Source organism: Leptodactylus fuscus, chromosome 7, assembly GCF_031893055.1.
Source record: "Leptodactylus fuscus isolate aLepFus1 chromosome 7, aLepFus1.hap2, whole genome shotgun sequence".
Classification (NCBI taxonomy): Eukaryota; Metazoa; Chordata; class Amphibia; order Anura; family Leptodactylidae; genus Leptodactylus; species Leptodactylus fuscus.
This window is the reverse complement of record NC_134271.1, coordinates 143,002,630-143,028,151: the sequence shown is the minus strand read 5'-3', so window position 1 is coordinate 143,028,151 and position 25,522 is coordinate 143,002,630. Positions and strand designations below refer to the sequence as shown.

The following is a 25,522-nucleotide window of genomic DNA, read 5'->3' as shown; positions in this document are numbered from 1 at the left end:
AGGTTTTGGGGGTACACAGCGTGGATAGCTGGATTGAGAGTATGCAGCCTGAGAATCGCTGTGTATCCCTGTTAGGTCTTGGGGGTACACACCGTGGATAGTTGGATTGAGTGTATATAGCCTGACAATTGCAGTGTATCCCACTTTGGCGTTTGGGGATACAAACCGTGCAAAGCTGGATTGAGTGTCTATCGACTCCTCTCCCTGCAGTATAGCTCTGAAAAGAGCTGTTGTTGTTCTTCAGTGTTTTCCTTCCTAGTAGAAACTAATCCCTCTCTAGCCCTCAGCAGATCTCTGTCCCTATGTCTCCAAGCTGCAAAATGAGACGAAGATGGCGGCCACTATTCTTACAAATCGGATGTCACCTGATTTCGGCAGCCAATGGCTTTTTCTGATTTTTTTTCAATACCTATGTTGTCGTAGTTCCTGTCCCACCTCCCCTGCACAGTTATTGGTACAAAAAATGCGCCAGGGAAGGTGGGAGGGGATACAAATATTTAATGCGTTTGCCGCGTGGTATTCGATTGTGAACGAATACCTCGAACAGCCTGATATTCGATCGAATACCAATTCGATTGAACGCCGTTCGCTCATCTCTAGTCAGTATACCTTAAGTATGTGAATTGTATTATAGGTTTGTAATGTTTTGTTTTTGTTGAATAATATGTGATTTGATCCCTACTGGTGGCTGGAATGATGTAACAATGTGATCAGTAAGATTTCTATTTATATGGAATTGTTTACACTTTATATTGTATAAATTTATATTGTAAAAGTAAATTTTATTAACCGTAATGGTGAAATGGAAGGTTAGGTGGCACTACTCATGCAACAGTTGAAAATCTGTATGGGGACGAGCAAAACGCATAAAAAAGGTGGTGCCCTAAGCAGAAAATTCATCAGAAAATTGATGAACAAGTAGAAAAATACTTGGCACTCACCCAAATGCGTAAAATTCAAACTTTATTTTTCACGATCCAGGTTTAAAAACACATTGATGCGGGAGGAGGCACACTCTGAGTTGAGTGACAGCCGTTTCATGCTATAAGTCAATGAGGAGAGGAGTTGTCATGTTTGGGCACTTGATATGGGAACAATATATTTACGCCTACAGTACATTGCGCTGTATATGGTTTATTAGCCAACATTTATCTGTCAGATTCACTTTACCACTTAGAGCTCAGGATCAGTAACATCTATGTTTAGTATTTCAGAGTAAATATGACAACTTTCTCTGTCAACATTCTCCAATTCATTCCCGTCTTCCGGTCTCATTACTTCCTCGGGTGGGCCGATGTCTCTCTTTAGATGATGGTACAGAATAATAATACCCATAATAACTATCAGTCCAGATGTTATCAGCCGTATAATATTTATCAGCGTATAATTCCGATCTGAAATGACAAAATAAATGAGAATTTATAACAAGTGTCTTTTCTTTATCCTCATACATGTGCGTCTAGTGGTGGTGACTCCAAGACAAGCAGACAGATGTTCTGATATCTCCAGCTCCATGTCCAGCTGATATTGACTTACTGATACTACCTATTGTAATAGGAGGTTTTTTTTCCACAAAATCAGAGTTGTCTTATTGATGTGATACGACAGGGTTAATGTCTTACTAATCAGTCTGTATTTCATGTTGTACATCTATAGGAGGTTCACTCTGTAGCTTTGTCTGTATTTCTGTATACTATACTGGTCTGTCTATAAGTAGATAAACATTCCTTCAAATTCCTGTACCATAAATAATGTTATAAGGTGACCGCTCAGCCCCTCACCCACCCTAAAGGTGCTATAAAAACTGTATTCCTATTGTGTTAGTCTCGACTGGAATCCTAAGAAAGAAAGTTGTCCCAACAGATCTGGAAGTCATCAAATGATGTAGTGGCATAACTACCGGGGTAGCAGGGCTATCGGCTGCGATAGGGCCCGGGACATTAGGGGCCCGGAGACAGCTGCTACCCCTGTGGGTCTTATTTTTCTTAATAGGCCGTCACCGGCTGGAGATACTCCAGTCGGTAACAGGCCCTATTTACTTACCGAACTTGGCAGGGGCCGGGATCGGTAACTATTATACTCGGGGGTGTTTTCAGACCCCCGAGTATAATGATTGGAGGCCCAGGAGAGGTAAGAGAACATAACAAACGGTATTACTTACTTCTCCGCGCTCCGTACAGGCATCGGGCCTAGTTGTTTGACGTCCATGACATCACATGACCGGGACCTGCGTCCTGAGTCATGTGACGTCTGTGCGTCATTAAAGATTGCCGACACCGCCGAGGACTGCAGGGGAGCCAGGGATAGGTAAGTGACTTTTTTTATGTTTGTATCCCCCTGGGTCTCCGATTATTATACTCTGGGGTCTGAAAAGACCCCAGGGTATAATAATTGTTCATGGGTGTTCACAATGGGGCATAATACTGTGTGCAGGGGCCACTATGGGGCATAATACTGTGTGCAGGGGCCACTATGGGACATAATACTGTGTGCAGGGGCCACTATGGGACATAATACTGTGTGCAGGGGCCACTATGGGGGATAATACTGTGTGCAGGAGTCACTATGGGGCATAATACTGAGTGCAGGGGCCACTATGGGGGATAATACTGTGTGCAGGAGCCACTATGGGGGATAATACTGTGTGCAGGGGCCACTATGGGGCATAATACTGTGTGCAGGGGCCACTATGGGACATAATACTGTGTGCAGGGGCCACTATGGGACATAATACTGTGTGCAGGGGCCACTATGGGACATAATACTGTGTGTAGGAGTCACTATGGGGCATAATACTGAGTGCAGGGGCCACTATGGGGGATAATACTGTGTGCAGGAGCCACTATGGGGGATAATACTGTGTGCAGGGGCCACTATGGGACATAATACTGTGTGCAGGGGCCACTATGGGACATAATACTGTGTGCAGGGGCCACTATGGGACATAATACTGTGTGCAGGAGTCACTATGGGGCATAATACTGAGTGCAGGGGCCACTATGGGGGATAATACTGTGTGCAGGAGCCACTATGGGGGATAATACTGTGTGAAGGGGCCACTATGGGGCATAATATTGTGTGCAGGGGCCACTATGGGACATAATACTGTGTGCAGGGTCCACTATGGGGCATAATACTGTGTGCAGGGGCCACTATGGGGCATAATACTGTGTGCAGGGGACACTATGGGGCATAATACTGTGTGCAGGGGCCACTATGGGACATAATACTGTGTGCAGGGTCCACTATGGGGCATAATACTGTGTGCAGGGGCCACTATGGGGGATAATACTGTGTGCAGGGGCCACTATGGGGCATAATACTGTGTGCAGGGGCCACTATGGGACATAATACTGTGTGCAGGGTCCACTATGGGGCATAATAGAGCACACAGGAATGTGGCAGGGGGTCGGTCGGTCTAGGTCGTTGGTGTCAGTCAGGAAGGGGGGCCTATGTCAAAGATTCGCCACGGGGCCCCGCCATTCCTAGTTACGCCACTGAAACGATGGGTATATATCAGAGTTACATGTTCTGTTTGTCCGTGTCTGTATGGTTACATGATCAATAGTCCACAGCTGACGTACAATTAAGTAGAAAGGTATTGACTGCTGATCACCCACAGGGGGCAGTGACAAGGGATGTGATGTGGGGGTGGAGGGGGGGGAGCAGGGGATATGAAAGGGAAGCATACATTACACAAGAGCCGTCCGTACAGCCACACATCACCCTCTCAGGAAAAAGTAACAAAAGAAGAAGTTCTTTCCTTTATTGAATACATATATTTGTATTTTGGTGAACGTGAGATATACTGGATCTACCACATGTACTCAGTCAGTGTTTAGGGGTGTTTGTGTGTATCCCATATATCACATGGGCCTTACAATTCTGTGGTAAATATTACATTGATTTGGGTTTTCTTTTATAAATATAGAATAAGGGATATTTTTTTTCTTTTTTACACTAAAGAATATCTGATAGTCACCGACAAAGAATATCAGTCATTGGCCATGGTGATACTATTGGAGTGCATGAAGACATATGTCAATGTAATCTGTTATTCAGATGGTCCTTCTCATATGGGATTAAAGGGATCCTATCATAGAAATCCTTTTTTTTCTTAGTAAAACGTTGGAAGAGCCTTTCGTTGTCTCCTCCGCACTGCCGTTCCATAGGAATCCTGGTTCTTGTCGGTATGCAAATGAGTTATCTTGCAGGACTGAGGGCATCCCCAATGCTGCGAAAGAATTCTCTCCAGCGCCGCCTCCATCTTTGTCAGCAGCGTCCTCTTCATCCTCTTCTTCCGCCGCAGGTTTACGACTTCTAGGCGTCGGGTAAAGCAGACTGCGCATGTACACAGGCCACAAGAAAATGGCCGCTTGCACAGTATTGTAAGCGGCCATTTTCTCATGGCCTATGGTTATGCGCAGTCTGCTCTGCCCAAGACCAAAGGCCTAGAAGTCGAAAACCTGTGCCGGAAGAAGAGAATGAAGAGGACGCTGCTGACGAAGATGAAGGCGGCGCTGGAGAGAGTTCTCTCGCAGCATTGGGGACTCTCCTAGCACTGTTTGAGCGCTGGGGCCCGCCCCCAGTCCTGCGAGAGAACTCATTTGCATAGTGACAAGAACCAGGATTCATACGGAATGGCGGCGCGGAGAAGACAAAAGGTAGGAAAAGAATAGCCTTTCTTAAGGCTATTCCAACATATTACTCAGAAAAAAAGGGTTTCTATGATAGGATCTCCTTAAGCACCATAGGAGTAACATTACTAGTAACTTTGGATCAGAGGATATGGAAAATATGTAAGAAGGACGTGTGGTTATATTAGAGTCTAGGGGAACTGGATTAGTGACATGTGACAAGTTAGGGTAAGTTCACACGGAGATTTTTGGTCACGATTTTGAGGCCGTATCCGCCTCAGAATTCTGACCAAACAGACGGCTCCCATTGAAATCAATGGGAGCCGCTCAAGTCTATTTCCTAGATCCGAGATTTCTTCCGGCTCCGAGAAAAAAGAAGTGAGATACTCATTCTTCAGGCCGTTTCGCCTTGTGATTCAGCCTGAAGACACTCCCTCCTCTGGACTAGGCCCATTCATTGGACCTAATCCTGAGCGGAGTGCGCCCCGAATGCTGGTGCAGTGTATCAGTCGCGGCTACCTGATTTTCGGTCTGGAACCTGAGGCGGCCTTCACCTCAGGTCCTGGACCAAAAAATTCTGTCTGAATTTACCTTAATTCATTGTATCTTCCGTAGCAGAAAACCCTATAGGTCATCCTGGGCAGAGTTATTACATGGGGGGTTGGACTATGGTAAAGTGGGATATTTGTTGACATGTTTATTCAAGTGATAAAGGAGGGGGATGTCTTCTAAAGCCCCCATAAAGATTATAGCCACAAGCTGTTTTATTGGACATTGCTATGGATTTAGTAGTCTACACTCAGTTATTCCGGACTAAGTGTATCCTGGACTGAGTTATTAAGTCATTCCTAAAGGCATCAGGTTTGTTATCTTTACTAAGTATAAGCTGTATGTGTGTACAGACCCCGAAAACAAGTGTTTCCAATAGTAGCCACATATTATTCCAGCCAGCCAGAGGACTCCAGCATCAATGTGTGACCTGCTCTGTATATCCCATTACAGTCATGGCCAAAAGTTTTGAGAATGATACAAATATTATTTTTTACAAAGTCTACTGCTTCAGTATTTCTAATGGCAATTTGCATATACTCCAGAATGTTATAAAGAGTGATCAGCTTAACAGCAATTACTTGCAAAGTCAATATTTGCCTAGAAAATGAACTTTATCCCCCAAAACACATTTCAACATCATTGCAGTCCTGCCTTAAAAGGACCAGCTAACATCGTTTCAGTGATTGCTCCATTAACACAGGTGTGGGTGTTGATGAGGACAGGGCTGGAGATCAATCTGTCATGATTAAGTAAGAATGACACCACTGGACACTTTAAAAGGAGGCTGGTGTTTGGCATCATTGTTTCTCTTCTGTTAACCATGGTCTTGTCTCATGCCAACTGTAAAGCATCCTGAAACCATTCATGTGTGGGGTTGCTTCTCAGCCAAGGGAATCGGCTCTCTCACAGTCTTGCCTAAAAACACAGTCATGAATAAAGAATGGTACCAGAATGTCCTCCAAGATCAACTTCTCCCAACCGTCCAAGAGCAGTTTGGCGATCAACAAAGCCTTTTCCAGCATGATGGAGCACCTTGCCATAAAGCAAAGGTGATAACTAAATGGCTCAGGGAACAAAACATAGAGATTTTGGGTCCATGGCCTGGAAACTCCCCAGATCTTAATCCCATTGAGAACTTGTGGCCAATCATCAAGAGACGGGTGGACAAACAAAAACCTACAAATTCTGACAAAATGCAAGCATTGATTGTGCAAGAATGGACTGCTATCAGTCAGGATTTGGTCCAGAAGTTGATTGAGAGCATGCCAGGGAGAATTGCAGAGGTCCTGAAGAAGAAGGGTCAACACTGCAAATATTGACTTGCTGCATTAACTCATTCTAACTGTCAATATAAGCTTTTATTACTCATAATATAATTGCAATTATATTTCTGTATGTGATAAAAACATCTGACAAACACACATAAAAACCAGAGGGCAGCAGATCATGTGAAAATATAAGATTTGTGTCCTTCTCAAAACTTTTGGCCATGACTGTATACAGTATGTGCTGTATTACTAGATGGATCTCTGAGTTAAGCCGCCATCTGTAGTGGAAGTGAACGCCCGTGTGTTGTATTATGACCTCACACCACAAGACAATAACAACCAAAGAAAAGGGGCTCTGTGTTATTATGATGTATTAATTTATATTATACTATATTTCACTACCCATGGTCTCATGGCAATTAGGGAGTAGGATCTGAGATCGTGTGACAAAATGGTCCAAGTTGAGGAGCATTTTGGCCACTTTCTAGGATCACCCAGTGAGTAAATTGGAGTCACATTGGGGAATGTGATTATATTTGCTGCATATCAGATGAGGTCAGAGATATATGGAGGGGACAGGTATATACTCACTGTATATCTGCACATGTAACTCTTCGCTCACTTTCTTCACTCTGTTGTCTCCAGTTCTCCCTGCACAGTAATAATTCCCAGAATCCTCCAGCTTAGCAGACAGAACATATTTATTAGATGGTAGAAATCCCCGGACTTCCCGCCCATCTCTGTAGAAAGCAAACTGCAGTTCTGTGGTCTGTCTGTGTGGACTAAGCCTCGTGTCACATGTCAGGGTCATGTGGTCACCTTCTATCACCATGGATGGGGTCAGTCTTATCTCTGGACTGGAGAACAGATCTGTAGGTGAAGGGAACAATGGAAATGAATTTATAGGATAAGCAAATACAGAGTAATGTCCATCTGGTACTTATAGTACACTCTGACCTCCAGCACGATCAAAATCTCATCTTGTGATCGTGATCGCCCAGGACGTCAGAAGATGCAGGTGACACAACCATGAAGACAAGAGGGGGAAGAGTCAAACAGATAAAGACATATTGACTAACACACAAGAGGCGTTCAAAGTGATGACGCGGCTGTGCTTGGAGTACAGGGATAGCGCCCCTATGCCTCATGGAGTTAATTTTTTGACAAAACTATTGGTAAGATCTTGATACTAAATATATGCCTGGAATAGACTGTATAAAGACTACTGTACTTAAGATTGAGTTTCTTAATGATAGACTCCCTATAAGTAGTATCGTTCCCAGCACCGCAGTTAGATAGGTTAGGGTCACCTGTATAAAATGTTCTGTTCCCCTTGTGAATTGTTGCCTTCAATGACGAGATATCACTGATTTTGTCAATATGAAAATTAGCTCTTTCGAGTAACAAGGGTGTGGTCACTTACCATTCCGTGCAATGATATCTCTCATGAAGCTGGGTGAAGATAATGTAAATGAACTTATAAGAGAAGCAAATACAGAGTAATGTCCATCTGGTACTTATAGTACACTCTGACCTCCAGCATGATCACAATCTCGTCTTGGTTTTTGAAAGAACGAGCCTACTGTGCATGCACGTGATTTTGATCGCCCTGAACGTCAGAAGATGCAGGTGACACAGCCATGAAGACAAGAGGGGGAAGAGTAAAAATTATAAAGACTAGAGATGAGCGAACACTAAAATGTTCGAGGTTCAAAATCCGATTCGAACAGCCGCTCACTGTTCGAACAGGTTTCGAACCCCATTATAATCTATGGGGAACATATACTCGTTAAGGGGGAAACCCAAATCCGTGTCTGGAGGGTCACCAAGTCCACTATGACACCACAGGAAATGATGCCAACACCTCTGGAATGACACTGGGACAGCAGGAGAAGCATGTCTGGGGGCATCTAACACACCAAAGACCCTCTATTACCCCAACATCACAGCCTAACAACTACACACTTTACACACTCAATACCACCTCTCAGACAGTAGGAAAACACCTTGAAACATTCTTTCTTTCTGGAAGTGAGTACAGCCTGTCACCCAGAAGTGTATTTGGCCCTTGGAGTGAGGAGAGCCTGTCAACAGAATTGTACTGGGTAATTGGAGTGAGGAGAGCCTTGCAGAAGTATTTTATTCGGCCCTTGCAGTGAGTTGAGGTTTGCACCAGCATTGTATTGGGTACTTGGCGTGAGTTGAGGTTTGCACCAGCATTGTATTGGGTACTTGGAGTGGGTTGAGGTTTGCACCAGCATTGTATTGGGTACTTGAAGTGAGAAGAGCCTTGCACCAGCAGTGTATTTGGCCCTTGGAGTGAGGAGAGCCTTGTACCAGCAGTGTATTTGTCCCTTGGAATGAGGAGAGCCTTGCACTAGCAGTGTATTTGGCCCTTGGAGTGAGGAGAGCCTGTCACCAGCATTGTGTTGGGTACTTGGAGTGAGGAGAGCCTTGCACCAGCAGTGTGTTTGGCCCTTGGAGTGAGGAGAGCCTGTCACCAGCATTGTATTGGGTACTTGAGGTGAGGAGAGCCTTGCAGAAGCATTTTATTCGGCCCTTGTAGTGAGTTGAGGTTTGCACCAGCATTGTATTGGGTACTTGGAGTGAGTTGAGGTTTGCACCAGCATTGTATTGGGTACTTGAAGTGAGGAGAGCCTTGCACCAGCAGTGTATTTGGCCCTTGGAGTGAGGAGAGCCTTGCACCAGCAGTGTATTTTGCCCTTGGAGTGAGGAGAGCCTGTCACCAGTATTGTATTGGGTAATTGGAGTGAGGAGAGCCTTGCAGAAGCATTTTATTTGGCCCTTGGAGTGAGTTGAGGTTTGCACCAGCATTGTATTGGGTACTTGGAGTGAGGAGAGCCTTGCACCAGCAGTGTATTTGACCCTTGGAGTGAGTAGAGCCTTGCACCAGCACTGTATTTGGCCCTTGGAGTGAGGAGAGCCTCCCACCAGCAGTGTAGTTGGCCCTTGGAGTGAGGAGAGCCTTTCACCAGCAGTGTATTTGGCCCTTGGAGTGAGGAAAGGTTTGCACCAGCAGTGTATTGGGTACTTGGAGTGAGGAGAGCCTTGCGCCAGCAGTGTATTTGGCCCTTGGAGTGAGGAGAGCCTTGTACCAGCAGTGTATTTGGCCCTTGGAGTGAGGAGAGGTTTGCACCAGCATTGTGTTGGGTACTTGGAATGAGTTGAGGTTTGCACCAGCATTGTATTGGGTACTTGGAGTGAGGAGAGCCTTGCAGAAGCATTTTATTTGGCCCTTGGAGTGAGTTGAGGTTTGCACCAGCATTGTATTGGGCACTTGGAGTGAGGAGAGCCTTGCACCAGCAGCATATTTGGCCCTTGGAGTGAGTTGAGGTTGGCATCAGCATTGTGTTGGGTACTTGGAATGAGTTGAGGTTTGCACCAGCATTGTATTGGGTACTTGGAGTGAGGAGAGCCTTGCAGAAAAATTTTATTTGGCCCTTGGAGTGAGTTGAAGCTTGCACAAGCATTCTATTGGGTACTTGGAGTGAGGAGAGCCTTGCACCAGCAGTGTATTTTGCCCTTGGAGTGAGGAGAGCCTGTCACCAGTATTGTATTGGGTACTTGGAGTGAGGAGAGCCTTGCAGAAGCATTTTATTTGGCCCTTGGAGTGAGTTGAGGTTTGCACCAGCATTGTATTGGGTACTTGGAGTGAGGAGAGCCTTGCACCAGCAGTCTATTTGGCCCTTGGAGTGAGGAGAGCCTTGCACCAGCAGTGTATTTGGCCCTTGGTGTGAGGAGAGCCTTCCACCAGCAGTGTATTTGGCCCTTGGAGTGAGGAGAGGTTTGCACCAGCATTGTATTGGCTACTTGGAGTGAGGAGAGCCTTGCAGAAGCATTTTATTTGGCCCTTGGAATGAGTTGAGGTTTGCACCAGCATTGTATTGGGTACTTGGAGTGAGGAGAGCCTTGCACCAGCAGTGTATTTGACCCTTGGAGTGAGTAGAGCCTTGCACCAGCACTGTATTTGGCCCTTGGAGTGAGGAGAGCCTCCCACCAGCAGTGTATTTGGCCCTTGGAGTGAGTAGAGCCTTTCACCAGCAGTGTATTTGGCCCTTGGAGTGAGGAGAGCCTTGCACCAGCAGTGTATTTGGCCCTTGGAGTGAGGAAAGGTTTGCACCAGCAGTGTATTGGGTACTTGGAGTGAGAAGAGCCTTGCACCAGCAGTGTATTTGGCCCTTGGAGTGAGGAGAGCCTTGTACCAGCAGTGTATTTGGCCCTTGGAGTGAGGAGAGCCTTCCACCAGCAGTGTATTTGGCCCTTGGAGTGAGGAGAGGTTTGCACCAGCATAGTATTGGGTACTTGGAGTGAGTTGAGGTTTGCACCAGCATTGTATTGGGTACTTGGAGTGAGGAGAGCCTTGCAGAAACATTTTATTTGGCCCTTGGAGTGAGTTGAGGTTTGCACCAGCATTGTGTTGGCTACTTGGAATGAGTTGAGGTTTGCACCAGCATTGTATTGGGTACTTGGAGTAAGGAGAGCCTTGCAGAAGCATTTTATTTTGCCCTTGGAGTGAGTTGAGGTTTGCACCAGCATTGTATTGGGTACTTGGAGTGAGGAGAGCCTTGCACCAGCAGTGTACTTGGCCCTTGGAGTGAGTTGAGGTTGGCATCAGCATTGTTTTTGAAAATCAGGGTGGACTGAGCCTGAGTTTTGGTAAATTCATGGTGGAGGGAGCCTCTAACCAGCAGAGTTTTGGTAAATTCATGGTGGAGGGAGCCTCTAACTAGCAGAGTTTTGGGAAATCAGGGTGGAGGGAGCCTCTAACCAGAAGAGTTTTGGGAAATCAGGGTGGAGGGAGCCTCTAACCAGAAGAGTTTTGGGAAATCAGGGTGGAGGGAGCCTCTAACTAGCAGAGTTTTGGGAAATTCATGGTGGAGGGAGCCTCTAACCAGCAGAGTTTTGGGAAATTCATGGTGGAGGGAGCCTCTAACCAGCAGAGTTTTGGTAAATTCATGGTGGAGGGAGCCTCTAACTAGCAGAGTTTTGGGAAATCAGGGTGGAGGGAGCCTCTAACCAGAAGAGTTTTGGGAAATCAGGGTGGAGGGAGCCTCTAACTAGCAGAGTTTTGGGAAATTCATGGTGGAGGGAGCCTCTAACCAGCAGAGTTTTGGGAAATCAGGGTGGAGGGAGCCTCTAACCAGCAGAGTTTTGGGAAATTCATGGTGGAGGGAGCCTCTAATCAGCAGAGTTTTGGGAAATCAGGGTGGAGGGAGCCTCTAACCAGCAGAGTTTTGGGAAATTCATGGTGGTGGGAGCCTCTAACCAGCAGAGTTTTGGGAAATCAGGGTGGAGAGAGCCTAGTAGGAGCAGAATTGTGCAACGCTTAGAATTGTGCACTCTCAGCTGGCAGCCGACTGTGCTTATCAGTGATGATGCTACCGGCTGCACTGAAGACCCTTTCAGAGAGCATGCTGGCGGCAGGACAGGACAGCACCTCCAAGGCATATAGGGCAAGTTCAAGCCACAGGTCCAACTTCGACACCCAATATGTGTAGGGCGCAGAGGGATCGGAGAGGACAGGGCTGTGGTCAGAAAGGTATTCCCACAACATGCACCTATACTTCTCACGCCTGGTGACACTAGGACCCTCAGTGGTGGGAGTTAAGTGAGGGGGTACCATCAAGGTGTCCCAGAGCTTAGACAGTGTGCCCCTTGTGTGGACCGGGGAGCACTTGGTCGCCTTTTGGAGGAACTGCCCTCTCTGCCGTCAACGACACTTGCTGGAAACATCTCCATCATATTCTGCACCAATTGCTTGTGGCAAGCATTGATGCGATTGGCCCTCCCCTCTACCGGAATAAAAGATCAGATGTTGTTTTTATACCGGGGTCAAGGATAGCAAAGATCCAGTACTGGTTGTCCTCCATTATTTTGACAATACGCTTGTCAGTTGTAAAGCACCCCGACATGAAGTCAGCCATGTGTACCACAGTGTTAGTTGGCATGACTCCTATGGCCCCACCGGAAAGTTCAATCTCCATTTCCTCCTCATCCTCCCTTTCTACCCATCCGCGCTGCAACAATGGGACGATTTGAACTTGCCCGATAGCCTCCTGTATCACCATCACATCATCTGACAGGTCTTCATCCTCCTCCTCCTCTTCCTCCATTAAACGCGGTGAAGCGGACAGATGTGTGGACCTACTCTCCAGCTGTGACGGATCGGATGCTATCCCTGACTCCTCTGTGTGATCTGAGTTATCCCTGATGTCAATGAGGGATTCTCTCAGCACACACAAGAGCGGGATTGTAAGGCTCACCATCGCATCTTCAGAGCTCACCCTCTTTGTGGACTCCTCAAACACCCTTAAGGTCTCTCATCCATGGCCACTCATGGCTGAGAAACTGACGTAGCTGACTATGTGGCACCCTAGGGTTTTGGAGAATATCTATAGATATTAATATTAATTAATATTATTAATATATATATATATATATATATATATATATATATTAATATAATATTAATATTCATTTGAGTCGTCTCCGGGGTGGGGGAAGCCGCGATATCGTGGCAGGCGGGTTTTGACCATATTTTGGCTTAGCATCTCGAGTCAAAATATGGTCAAAATCCACCCCACCGCCCCCCGTGTGAACGAGCCCTAAGGCATGAGCTGGTTACGATTGTATTCTGCCTGGTAGCAGATACATCAGCTGATTGGTCCGTTGGCTTCAGTGGCGGGAAGCTGGAGCTTTAAAACGGAGGACTTCGTGAGGGATCTGTGACAGCTTACCCTGGATCCAGGATAGAGCAGCACCCACCCCCTCCCCCCTCTTAAAATTCTATTTTCCCTACCCATTGCGATGCTTTGTTAGTGGGGAATTGTCTCCCAGCTAATACTGAGGGGACTGTGTTTGAAGTGCAAAAGTAGGGGATTTTGTGTACTTTTAATAGTATATTTAAAAGATAGGGTAGTTTATTAAAAGGAAACGTCAATAGAAACATAATAAACATTAGTACTAGTGCTGCACACCCCTAATCTGCACTATGTCTGTGCAGATACATTGTGGCTATACTAAAGCACGCCATAAAACAACAAGAGCTGTCAGTCCATAATGTGCAGATTATTATCACTGAGGTAGCTGTTCTTAAATGGAGAACTATTGCTGAGGACTACAGCTATTGATGTCAGGCAGTCAGGCAGTATGTGTGTTGGTGGTGACATGCCGTCCTAAATGTGTGTATGTGTTCAGTAGCTGCAGTATTGTACTTCTATTAGTCAGTAAAATTCCCCAAGTTAGCCCGCCCTAGGTTGAGATCAACATCATTTATGCATGTTGAATGGTGTATGTTGTGCCCTATTAGCCTCAATATACAATACGGAGCTAGATCTTATAGAGCCTACTATATTGCTCTAGGGAGCTGTATTAGCTTAGTCTGGCGTATTGAGGGCATGTGTGGCTTTAATCAACCCTAGAGCAGAGGGGAATAGACTAGTTGGTTCAATTCATCAATAGCTGTAGTCCTCCGCAATAGTTCTCCATTTAAGAACAGCTACCTCAGTGATAATAATCTGCACTGAGTCATTACGGACTGACAGCTCTTGTTATTTTATGGCATGTGTGAGGGGTTGAAATATCTTTTGAAAATTATGTATGAACAAAGGTGGGAGCCGAGACTGCTCTATCTCTCTCTATCTCTCTCTGTCTCTCAGAGATGAGCAGTCTGTTACACAAGGAGCCAGTTAAACTGGTTAGACGGAGACACTATGTGCTGTGTACGTGTTGAAGCCGTAAATACTTCTGGTTCAAGCTAGTCAAAACTGTAAGAAACTAAGAACATGATCAGATAAGGACAAATGCCTTGTAGCTTGGCTGTGACTGTGATGCTATATAAACCTGCCCTTCTGTGTCAATAAACTGAAACATACTGGATATGATAGACTGCTGTCTGTCTGTCTGTTTCCCGAGCTCATACCCTCCAACTGATCAATTAGAACTACGACAACATAACTCAGGGGTCTTGTGCCCCTAACACATGCTTAAGTATAGCCACAATGTATCTGCACAGACATAGTGCAGATTAGGGGTGTGCAGCACTAGTATTAATGCTTGATGATACACACATTATGTTTCTATTGAACGTTTCCTTTTAATAAACTCTAAACCCTATCTTTTAAATATACTATTAAAAGTTATATTTTAAATGTACACAAAATCCGCTACTTTTTCACTTTAATACTAATTCTTGTACATATACCATACTCAATTATTTTTCAATTTTCTATTGGGGGACTGTGTTTAATCAGTTAATTAATTGAATTTTGTGGGTAATCATTAGAGATGAGCGAGTAGTATTCGATCGAGTAGATATTCGATCGAATACTACGGTATTCAAAATACTCATACTCGATTGAGTACCACTCGCTATTCAAATGGAAAAGTTCGATGCAGAACCAGCATTGATTGGCAGAATGCTATACAGTCAGCCAATCAACGCTGGTTCTTCTCCTACCTTTAGAAGTCGTCTCCGTGCAGCTTCCCCACGGCGTCGTCCAGCTCTGAATTCACTCTGCCAGGCATTGGGCCTGGGCAGAGCCGACTGCACAAGCCCATGCTACAAGAACATGGCCGCTTTGACTGTAAGTGGCCATTTTCTTGTAGTGCGGACATGTGCAGTCGGCTGTGCCCAGGCCCGATGCCTGGCAGAGTGAATTCAGAGCCGGAAGACGCCGCGGGACACTGCACGGAGAAGACTTCTCGGAGGATCCAGCCCGACCCTCACTCGTGGACTTGGTAAGTATAATTTGATCGAACGTTGCCTACCCCTGAAACGAGCATTTTCCCCCATAGACTATAATAGGATTCGTTATTCGATTCGAGTAGTCGAATATTGCGGGGCTACTCAAAACGAATATCGAATATCGAACATTTTACTGTTCGCTCACCTCTAGTAATTATTAATTAGTTATCTTTAATTACAGTTTATTATTGATTTTGGTTATTTAATTATTGGTTAATTATTTATTTAGTATTAATCTATTTATTGATTCTGGTCATTCATTAACTATTCATGTAACCCCTTAATAAAGGCATTGCGGCCAATTTTTATCCAGCGAAGAACTTGGTGTGTTTTGATTTATTTCAGAGAGAACACAAAATGACACCGAGCAAACCAATGATAGTATAGTATTTTTGTATAACGATCTAATATATAGACAAAAAAAGATTAATAGACCAGATGGCCTCTCACCTGCTCCGGTTGTGACAATTGCGTTCACAACCACATTTAGAGCTTTGCCATAATGGGCTGAAAGAGCAGATAGAGGGGGCAGCACGCCTTATATCCACCGGTAAACCTATTGCCTATTGTTCTCCAATAAAAGGACCTGTTTTTGATCAGTGGGCGCCGCCAATATTCTTTCTTCTTTCTCCATTGATTTATTTCAGGTTATTTATTTTAACTAGTAAGTAATTATTTATGCATATGTGCCTTTGTGACAGCATGCAAAATCTGTGATAAGGCTTCCAAACCTGCCCTCTATCTTGTCTCCTCTGGTCAGTGACTATCCCGTTGCATTGTCATCACTTGTGGGCAGGTAGTAATACTGAGCAGAGCCAATGTTACTGCCCTATAACATGTCATGTGGCCTTAGTCCAATAATGTTATGTTACATGTAAAGAATAAGATTTACCTCTGATGGGGACAGATAACGGGTCAGATTCAGCATCAAGTACAGAAGTCCCGTATAGTACTTGATCACATCTGTATGTCCCAGTTTCCACTGGTTTTATGAAATATAGTCGTCCGACTTCTGATCCCAGTAGACACTGGCCATCTTTATCGATTCCTCTCCATCTTATAGGATACTGAGGACGACTGTGACATCTCAGATGTGGGATAGATCCATCATCTGTAAGAGGAGCCTGCAGGAGGACCGGTCCTGGAATGTATAGTGGAATAACATAATAGCACAGGAGGAACTCCGGAAATATCCACCTAATGTAATACTGATGGAATCCACAAGTAATGGTGAGGCAGCATGGAGTCTATACATACAGTGTTGGCCAAAAGTATTGGCACCCCTGCAATTCTGTCAGATAATACTCAGTTTCTTCCAGAAAATGATTGCAAGCACAAATTTTTTGGTATTATTATCTTCATTTAATTTGTCTTCAATGGAAAACCACAAAAAGAATTGTCAAAAAGACAAATTGGATATAATTCCACACCAAACATAAAGAAGAGGGTGGACAAAAGTATTGGCACTGTTTGAAAAATCGTGTGATGCTTCTCTAATTTGTGTAATTAACAGCACCTGTTACTTATGTGGGGGGCCAACAATATCTTTGGAAAAATTAAGTATAAAAAGGTGGAGGCTTATGCTGGTATATCACATTATATCTCATTATATCTCTCTATCTCACTCTCCATCTCAGGGATGAGATGTCTCTTCCACAAAGAACCGGTTAAACTGGCCATGTGCTGTGTATTTGTTGATACTATACACAAGTCTATACCACCTTACAGAACAATGGAGACAGTCAGGCAGGGAATGGGCATTGTTCGTATGGCTGTATACAAAAGATCAAAGAAGAGAAACCCTTCTTTAGGTTATAAGGAAATGGAATGTTAATGAATAATTATCTAACTAATTGTCTTTAAAGCCTCACCTTTGAAGATGTACTGGGTGTGTAGAAACAGGTTCTATAGCCTATTGATCGTTAGTCCCAGACTGGAGTGATCTGACCAGCCTGTGATTATTATCTCTCTTGCCATGATACATGCAGAAAGTCCATCCCAGTTTGGATAGCAATAATGAGATGGAGATTACAGTAGGCCTTATCCAATAGTCATTTGCCACAGCTTATGTTATAACCAATCATGTCATTAGAATAGTCCAACCTGCTCTTGTCTGTATTGTATAAAAACTACCTCTCTGTAACAATAAAGCACAATTCATTTTGATACACCACCAGCTGTGTCTTTGTGATTTCTCCAGGCACCAAGGATGTGTGTAGCTTATCCAGGCCTGTTATTTAATTTGGAACTACAGACAACATAGCTCTGGGGGTCTTGTTCCCCCAACAGAAATTGTCGCCCAACGTGAGGGCGTCGATGATCGTTTGATGTACAGCCGATAGTGTACTGATCCACTCACCAACTGATTTGGAGGACCTCAGATGAATAAATCAGCGCTGAAAGAAAGGTAAACTTTTGCTTTACCAAATAATTAATCTGACTTCCTACATGTCCCGGATCCTGTGTGTTGATAAGTGAGGTTAGTGCTGCATATATTATAAAATCAACGCCATTTTTATATAGTACGGAAGAATCAAAAGAGTATGTTATTGTAGCGGGGTGGGAAATGTTATACCTCATTCTTTGTATACTGTCCATGCTGTCATTTGGTTGCTACATCTGTTATAAAGTGTATAGGGCGGCACAGAAGGGAGAGTCAGTTTCCATCCTTAGTTAAAGGAGCAAGTATGTGCAAAGATTCAGGGGTGTTTGGAAAAGGGACACAGACAGAAGTTTAGTCTGTGGAAACCGAAAGAGGTTTTTGCCTTGAACACTAAGCCAGAGACTTGCACATTAGAGATTAGTTCAATGAAAAGAGATTGACTGTTTGGGAGTTCTCACCAAGAGGAGTCTGCTTGACCCTCGAGAAGTCAAGAGTGGCCCTCTATTGTCTTAATTGCCTTAGAGGGGTGGGAGCTCACAGCTGACTGGCCATCAGCTAGTATGGGGAAGGGACCCTCTGAGATATGGTACACCCCATATGAACTAATAGGGAAGGGAGAGAGAGATAAGAAGCTTCCGCCCAAGTAAAAAAAAAATAAAAAATCTGTGACGGGTCTGTGTGGCCCTAGAGAAATCTGTGAGAGGTCTGTGTGGCCCTAGAATTGTGGAAAACATAAGTTGCCGCCCAAAAGTAAAAATGAACATTTTTAAGAGATAGGACTGTTTGATAGTAAATTTTGGGAACCAATGGGGAATAGATTATGCAGGACAAATACAGGAGCGTAAATTACAAAGGGGAATATATGCTCTGATTGAAGAACAGAATGGGAGGAGTGCAGAGTCAGCTGGTATGGAAATCATCCCAAGAGATAGTTTAAGGAAAGAGAAGTTGATAAAGGAGGTAATAAACTGTTGATAAGATGTTGGATAGTTGGATAAAAATTAAGTAAGGAATGGTTACAGAAATAAGGTATTAAATGTTTGTATATTTTTCTTAGTGTAAGGAAATGCATAGTGAGCACCCACTCACAGTCCAGCTAAAGGGTTAATGTGGTCTGCACATGGCATTGTGTTGTTAGCGCCATGTGAGTGATGACTAAATAAAGATATAGGGAGAGTCCGCTGAAGTATATTGTGGCAGACCACTCACCAAGGTAGTAGATTCTGGGTGAAATCAGGTCTGTAATGCTTTGAAAAACACCATGATTGCTGAAGCATTCATGCAAGGAATCAGACCAAATATGGCCGAAAGGATCAGAAGCTGCCTCTTGCCTGTCTCTGATTGTGGTCAGGATAATTTACCATGAATGTCAGGCCCCTCCCCCACCTACCAGTGTCTTTTGTATCCACAGCAGAGGTATGGTATACAGTATACAAGGTTTGGTAGAAGTCAGTAAGAAGGGGGAGGGGGAGACACTGCAGGTAGCTAAGTTGTCAGCTATAAGTGATAGATAATTTGTAATTTGTAACTGTATGGTGTAAAGCTGTTTTCAGCCAATGCCAGTATTTGACTTTTCAAGACTAATACTAAATAAGTAATGAGTAATACTAAATGGCTACACATCGAACTGGAAGAAAGTCAAAAGCGGGGTGCCGCAGGGCTCTGTTCTGGGCCCAGTACTTTTTAATATCTTTATAAATGATCTGGACGATGGAATTATTGGGGAACTCATAAAATTTGCAGATGATACGAAGATAGGAGGAATAGCCAACACTAGAGAGGAGAGAGAGTGTATTCAAAAGGACTTAGACACACTGGAACAATGGGCGGAGGAGAACAAAATGGTATTTAACAGGGACAAATGCAAAGTTCTACATCTGGGTAACAGAAATGTAAAAAACATATATAGTATGGGAGGAATAGAACTAAGTGATAGCATAGGGGAAAAGGACTTGGGCATAATAGTAGATCACAAATTCAACATGAGCCAACAGTGCGGTGCTGCTGCAAAAAAGGCTAATAAAATTCTGGGATGTATTAAGACAAGCATTGAATCTAGATCAAGAGAGGTCATTATTCCGCTGTACTCTTCCCTGGTCAGACCACACCTGGAATACTGTGTACAGTTCTGGGCGCCTCAATTCAAGAAAGACATCGATATATTGGAGCAAGTCCAGAGAAGAGCAACCAAAATGATGGAAGGTCTGCAAACCATGTCCTATGAGGAGCGGCTAAAAGAACTGGCATTGTTTAGTTTGCAGAAGAGAAGACTGAGGGGAGATTTAATAGCAGTCTACAAATATCTGAAAGGTAGTAACAGTGCAGAGGGATCTACCCTATTCTCATTAGCACAAGGAAGTACAAGAAGCAATGGGATGAAACGAAAGGGAAAGAGATACAGATTAGACATTAGGAAAAACTTTCTGACAGTGAGGGTAGTGAGAGAGTGGAATAGGCTGCCACGGGAGGTGGTGGGCGCTCCATCAATGGAAATCTTCAAGCGGAATCTGGATAAACATATAGTTGGGATGATTTAGGAAAACCTGCACTCGCAGGGGGTTGGACCCGATGGCCCTTGAAGTCCCTTCCAACTCTACCATAAGAAAAAAAAAAAAAAAAAAAAAAAGACTTGTGTAAGAGTATTGTGATGTGTTATATTGGTAAAAACTTTGATTGGAATCTTGTAAAGAAAAATGTTAAAAGTCTGGCAGTCGGCCCTTAAGGCAAACCTCAAATATAGTGTAAGAGGTTCTGAACATCTGTGGTAATTAGATGAGTGAGGTTTGCCATGGAAATATTCAAAAATTGCACAAAAATTTTAATATGTAATGTTGGTATCAGTATTGGCTGTTTAAATAATATTTAATGTCTTTAGAATTGGATTAACCTTTCCACTGCCAAGGGTCTCTGGAAATTTTGCACCTCCAGTAGCCAGAGCAATTTTCACAGTTTTGAGATGGATAAATCAGAGCTAAATTGCAACATTAAAAAAGCATCCAACCCCCCCCCCCCCATACCTATATATTTTCTTAAAGTAGACACCTGCAGCATTGTCTCAATGCAACTTGGTACTGTATACGAACAGGCACCTTCATGCAATATTGATTTAAAGTGAATGTTTTATGAAAAATTGCAAATAAATTTATATTAGCTGTTAAAAGTGGAAACCAAACAATAAATTATATGCACCAAACCTCCTAAAAATAAGAATTCAACATGTGCAGAGTTCATTCATATCACTATGGCTTGCACCCGCATGCACGTGTCTTCAGAAAATTGCTGTAACTGGAAGGAACAAAAATCTGCTTTGAAGCTGGAAATGCTAAAAAAGTATCATCCTATAAAATGTAGGGATTACACACTATGAAAAGTAAGTGAACCCTTAAACCCTATATATTTTTTGAAAGTAGACAACCTGAAGATTACATATATCTCAATAAGTCAACAATAGCCACATCCACCTTCATGCAACTTTGTGAAAAACACAAAACATTTTTTTCTTAAAAATGCACTAAAACACATATTTGCACCTAAAACTCATGTTCAATCTCAGATTCATATACAAAATACATTTAAAATAATAAGTTAAGGTGTATACAATGTGTATATATATATACTATATGTACCACAAACATCAACTACAACAAGAGCTCGGACTCCCAAAAACCCTAATACAGAAGATAGGCAGGATTTTGCTGTTATTCACTAATATGTTATAAAGCTATACTGCACCTACCAAACTGTGACTGTGATACCAAAATCTAACTTTTTTGAGATTGCACAGCATACCGTATATAAAAACACAATTTTAATAGTTTATATATACAACCACCTTCATGCAATGTTGCGGCAAACAGAGATTGCAAGCAAAAATTGCACAACAATTCAAATTTGCCACTAAAATGCGGCTCAAGCAATCCCTTTCTGCAAACATAATGTACTTTCCAAAAAACTGCAATATGTGAGGAGTTCATACATACCACACATGTATATATTTACAGGGGTGGGTATTAAAGAAACGCCAAAATGGCAGAAATGCGCCATTCCATTTTGTGCATGCAAATTAAATAGGACTTTACGTAAAAATACTATTTTCCATCCCCCTATAAAAAATTTAGCCACCTATACGTTCATCTCTAGTGATAATAGTTATTACTATTATTTTAGCGTGTAACGGATATCGCTTGAGGCATATTTTACTCTAGAAAGCTCAGATATGGACAGGGATTGGGTGAAATGTAAACTTTATTCATGACTTTGTATGTGTTGTGTAAGTGTTTGGTGCGACTTTTTTTTGGCGCTGTGACCTGGACAATAGTAAATGTCTGGGTCACAGCGCCAATAACCTTCCTGGTTGTGTTCAGGAGGTATAACATAAGAATACCCCACTAGTAAAGCTCAGGGGGAATTATATTATACCTGTATGTGACAATCAGACAGCAAATCAGTATGCTATCTGATTGACAGGAGGGGGGAAATAGGGACTAAATCCCTCCTCCCCCCTCCCCCTAGGGTCACATAGAGGTTGTCCACAAAGATTAGAGAAAATGCTTCTCTATCTCTGTGTCTCCGTGCAAGCTGCTGCAGCTACAAGTCCTTCTCCCCTTCCTGTTTCACTAATATTTCCTGAGACAGGAGAGGGGGGACAATTTAAAGTCCTGTATCTCAGGACTCGTTTGGCCTATGAAGATAATTTTAGATTCATTTTAAAGATGAGAATCTCATCTTTAAAATGACACCAAGATCTTCATAATAGCCCTTACAGCTTTTTAGAGAATTGCTGTTAAAAACACTGTCGGGAATTGAGATCTTCAATGAGATCTAAATCCCCAATAGCGTTTTCAATAGTGAATCACTTTGGCACAGTAAGGGTTAACATGAAGATCTTGGTGTCATTTTAAAGATGAGATTTTCATCTTTAAAATGAATCTAAAATTATCTTTATAGGCCAAACAAATCCTGAGATATGGGCATCAGAAGTTAAGCATGTACCTCTATGTCCTCGGCTATGCAAGTGACACCCTGGGAGGACGTAGAGCTATGTGATTGGCAGTGAAAGGGTTAATGGCATAAAAATTTGAGATAATCATTATTATGTTTATTTTACAGTAATATCTGTGCGAGGATTATAACTAACCCTGTGATTATTTGTAGGAAAAGAAGAATAAGATTTGGCCATCCTGAGACAATAAGTGATATCACTTTTTTTTTTTTTTTTTTTTTTTTAATGATTTAATGGATGTGTGTTGTCTGGAGCTCCAGTGTGAGGTTTGCATGTATGTATGGAAGGCGAATGGGCCCATATGTGTGTTAGTATATGTACATGTTACATGTGTGTAACATCCCTGCCTGCGGCGCAGGAGGCGTGTGCAGTTTGATAATCTGCTTAACCCCTTAACGACCGGCCCATAGTAAAATTACGTCGGCACTGACAGATCCTTCCTGACTGCCCTATAGTAAAATTACATCGGGCAGTCAGGGAAGGATTCCCTGTCAGTGCCGACGTAACTGGAGTGGATCTTAGCTGTATCTGACAGCTAAGACCTTGCTCCATTACCCCCCATCGGAGGTGTCTCCGATCGGGGGTTTTTAACCCCTTCAGTTCCGTGATCAAACATGATCACGGAACTGAAGCGGTTCCGTGATGCTGCCGGTCTGATTGGCACCCCCCGCGGCGAGATCGGGGAGTGCCAGTGTCTCCAACATGCAATACCTGGTTGATCCTGCCTGGGGTAAGAGGAAGTCAGACGCAGGAAGCCCCTGCGACTGACTTCCTCTACACGCTGCAAGACGCTGACTGCTGTGTCCTGCAGCGTCTAATAGAGAATTAGTGATGCTTTTATCAAAGCATCACTAATCCAAGTGTTCTAAAGGGACACATGAAAAAGTAAGAGAAAAAAAGTGAAAAATAAATAAATAAAGTTTATAATAAAAATGAATAAAGTTATAAAGCCCCCAAAATGCCTTTTTTTTTTTTATAGAAAATGAATTATATAAAAAAAACTAAAAATTAATAAAAACAATACATATTTGGTATTGCCACGTCCGTAATAACCTGTACAATAAAACTGAAGCAATATTTAATGTACACGGTGCACGTCGGAAAAATAAAAGGAAAATAACCCGCCGAAAGTAGTGATTTTTCGAATCTTACCTTACAAAATATGCTATAAAAAGTGATCAAAAAGTCATATGCACCCCACAACAGTAACAATAAAAAGCGCAGGTTGTCCCGCAAAAAATAAACCCCCAACCAACACTGTCAACCGAAAAATAAAAATGTTACGCCTCTCAGAAGATGGCAATGCAAAAAACATTGATTTATGTCCCCAAATGTGTTTTTATTCTACAGAATTAGTATCACATAAAAAAATAATATAAATGAGGTATCGCTGTAACCGTACCGACCCGCAGAATAAAGGTCACATGTTACTTATACTGTACGCTGCATGGCGCAAAATTAAAAAGGTAAAATGCAATGTCAGAATTGATTTTTTCTTTTTTAAATCCAGCAAAAAAGGGTTAATAAAATGTATTCAATAAGTTGTAGGCACCCAAAAATGGTGTCATTACAAAATACATCTCATCCCGCAAGCAACAAGCCCTTATATGGCCATGTGACCAGAAAAATAAAGAAAATATAGCATCTAGTAATGTGAAGGCAAAAAAAAAAAAAAAATCGCCAAATCATTAGAATACGACTGGCTGCGTCAGGAAGGGAATATATAAGCTGTGTGAGCGAATATCAGGGGACACCCCAAATTTACAGCTTATAAGGGAAAAGACACCAGAAGTGACCCCCAAAGTGACCCCCAGAGTGACTCCCCCAATCATAGGAGATACTGGGACATAGTAGGGAATGTGGTGTTTGCAATGTTCTCCGCACAGCTTATATATTCCCTCTTCGCCATCCGCTGTGCAGTCCCGTCTGGGATGCTAATACTCACTACACCCCCTGATAAATTCTTTGAGGGGTGCAGTTTTCAAAATGGGGTGACTCCTTTGGGGAATCCACTTTTCTGGTACCTTTACAGGCTCTACAAACATGACATGGCGTCCAGATACCAAACATCTGAATCTGTGCTCCGAAAGCCTCATCGCGCTCCTTCCCTTCTGCGTCCTGCTGTGCGCCCAAACTGCAGTTTATGACACATGTATGACACATGTATGACACTGGTGTACCCGGGATAACGGACGTAATGTCATATGTGGGTATAAACTGATATTAGGGCACAGCCGGACACAGAAGGGAAGAAGGGTTATTGGGTTTTTGAAGCGCAGACGGTTTGGTTTTTGGATGCCATGCCACTTTTGCAGAGCTGAAACGCCAGTAAAGTGGAATCCCCTGATATGAGACCTTATTTTGGAAACTACACCCCTGAAGGATTTATCCAGGGGTACATAGAGCATTTTTAACCCCCAAGTGTTGCTATAACTTATTATCCATAAATGAATACGAAGCGAGGTGAGAGGTGAAAATAACAATTTTTCCAGGAATCCGTCATTTCAGTGCGTAATATGTTGTGCCCGACTTGTATCAGAGATGAACGCTCTAAAATCTGTTGAAAATCTCTGGAAAAATTTTCATTTTTAACTTCTCATTATCAGCTGCGATTTCATTTCTGGAAACTAAATAAATGCAACACTCAAGGGTTAAAATGCTCGCTACGCCACTTGATAAATCCCATCAGTGGGGTAGTATCCAAAATGGCATGACATGTCTGCAGATTCCACTTTATTGGCACTTCAGGGGCTTTGCAAAAGTGGCATGACGTCCAAAAACCAAACTGTGCTCCAAAAACCAAAATAGCGCTCCTTCCCTTCTGTGCCCGGCTGTGCCCAAATAGCCATTTCTACCCACATATGGCATTAAGTCCGTTATCCGGGGTACACCAGTGTCATACATGTTGGCATA

General features: G+C 43.1%; 1 protein-coding gene and 1 long non-coding RNA gene across 2 annotated transcripts in view; one reads left to right on the top strand and one right to left on the bottom strand.

The window, feature by feature from the left end:
- Positions 1-1,173: 1,173 nt before the first annotated feature.
- Positions 1,174-25,522, bottom strand: part of LOC142213414 (high affinity immunoglobulin gamma Fc receptor I-like) — a 52,414-nt gene continuing 28,065 nt past the window's right edge. The window contains exons 6-8 of the mRNA XM_075281731.1: positions 16,117-16,365; positions 7,049-7,327; positions 1,174-1,394 (exon numbers count right to left, since the gene is read on the bottom strand). Of these exons, the coding sequence (XP_075137832.1) occupies positions 1,174-1,394; positions 7,049-7,327; positions 16,117-16,365 (749 nt within the window). The remainder of the gene's footprint in view (positions 1,395-7,048; positions 7,328-16,116; positions 16,366-25,522) is intronic.
- Positions 9,004-11,036, top strand: LOC142214318 (uncharacterized). Its single transcript, XR_012717266.1, has 4 exons — positions 9,004-9,073; positions 9,238-9,811; positions 9,853-10,877; positions 11,001-11,036. It is a non-coding gene; the product is annotated as an uncharacterized LOC142214318 (long non-coding RNA).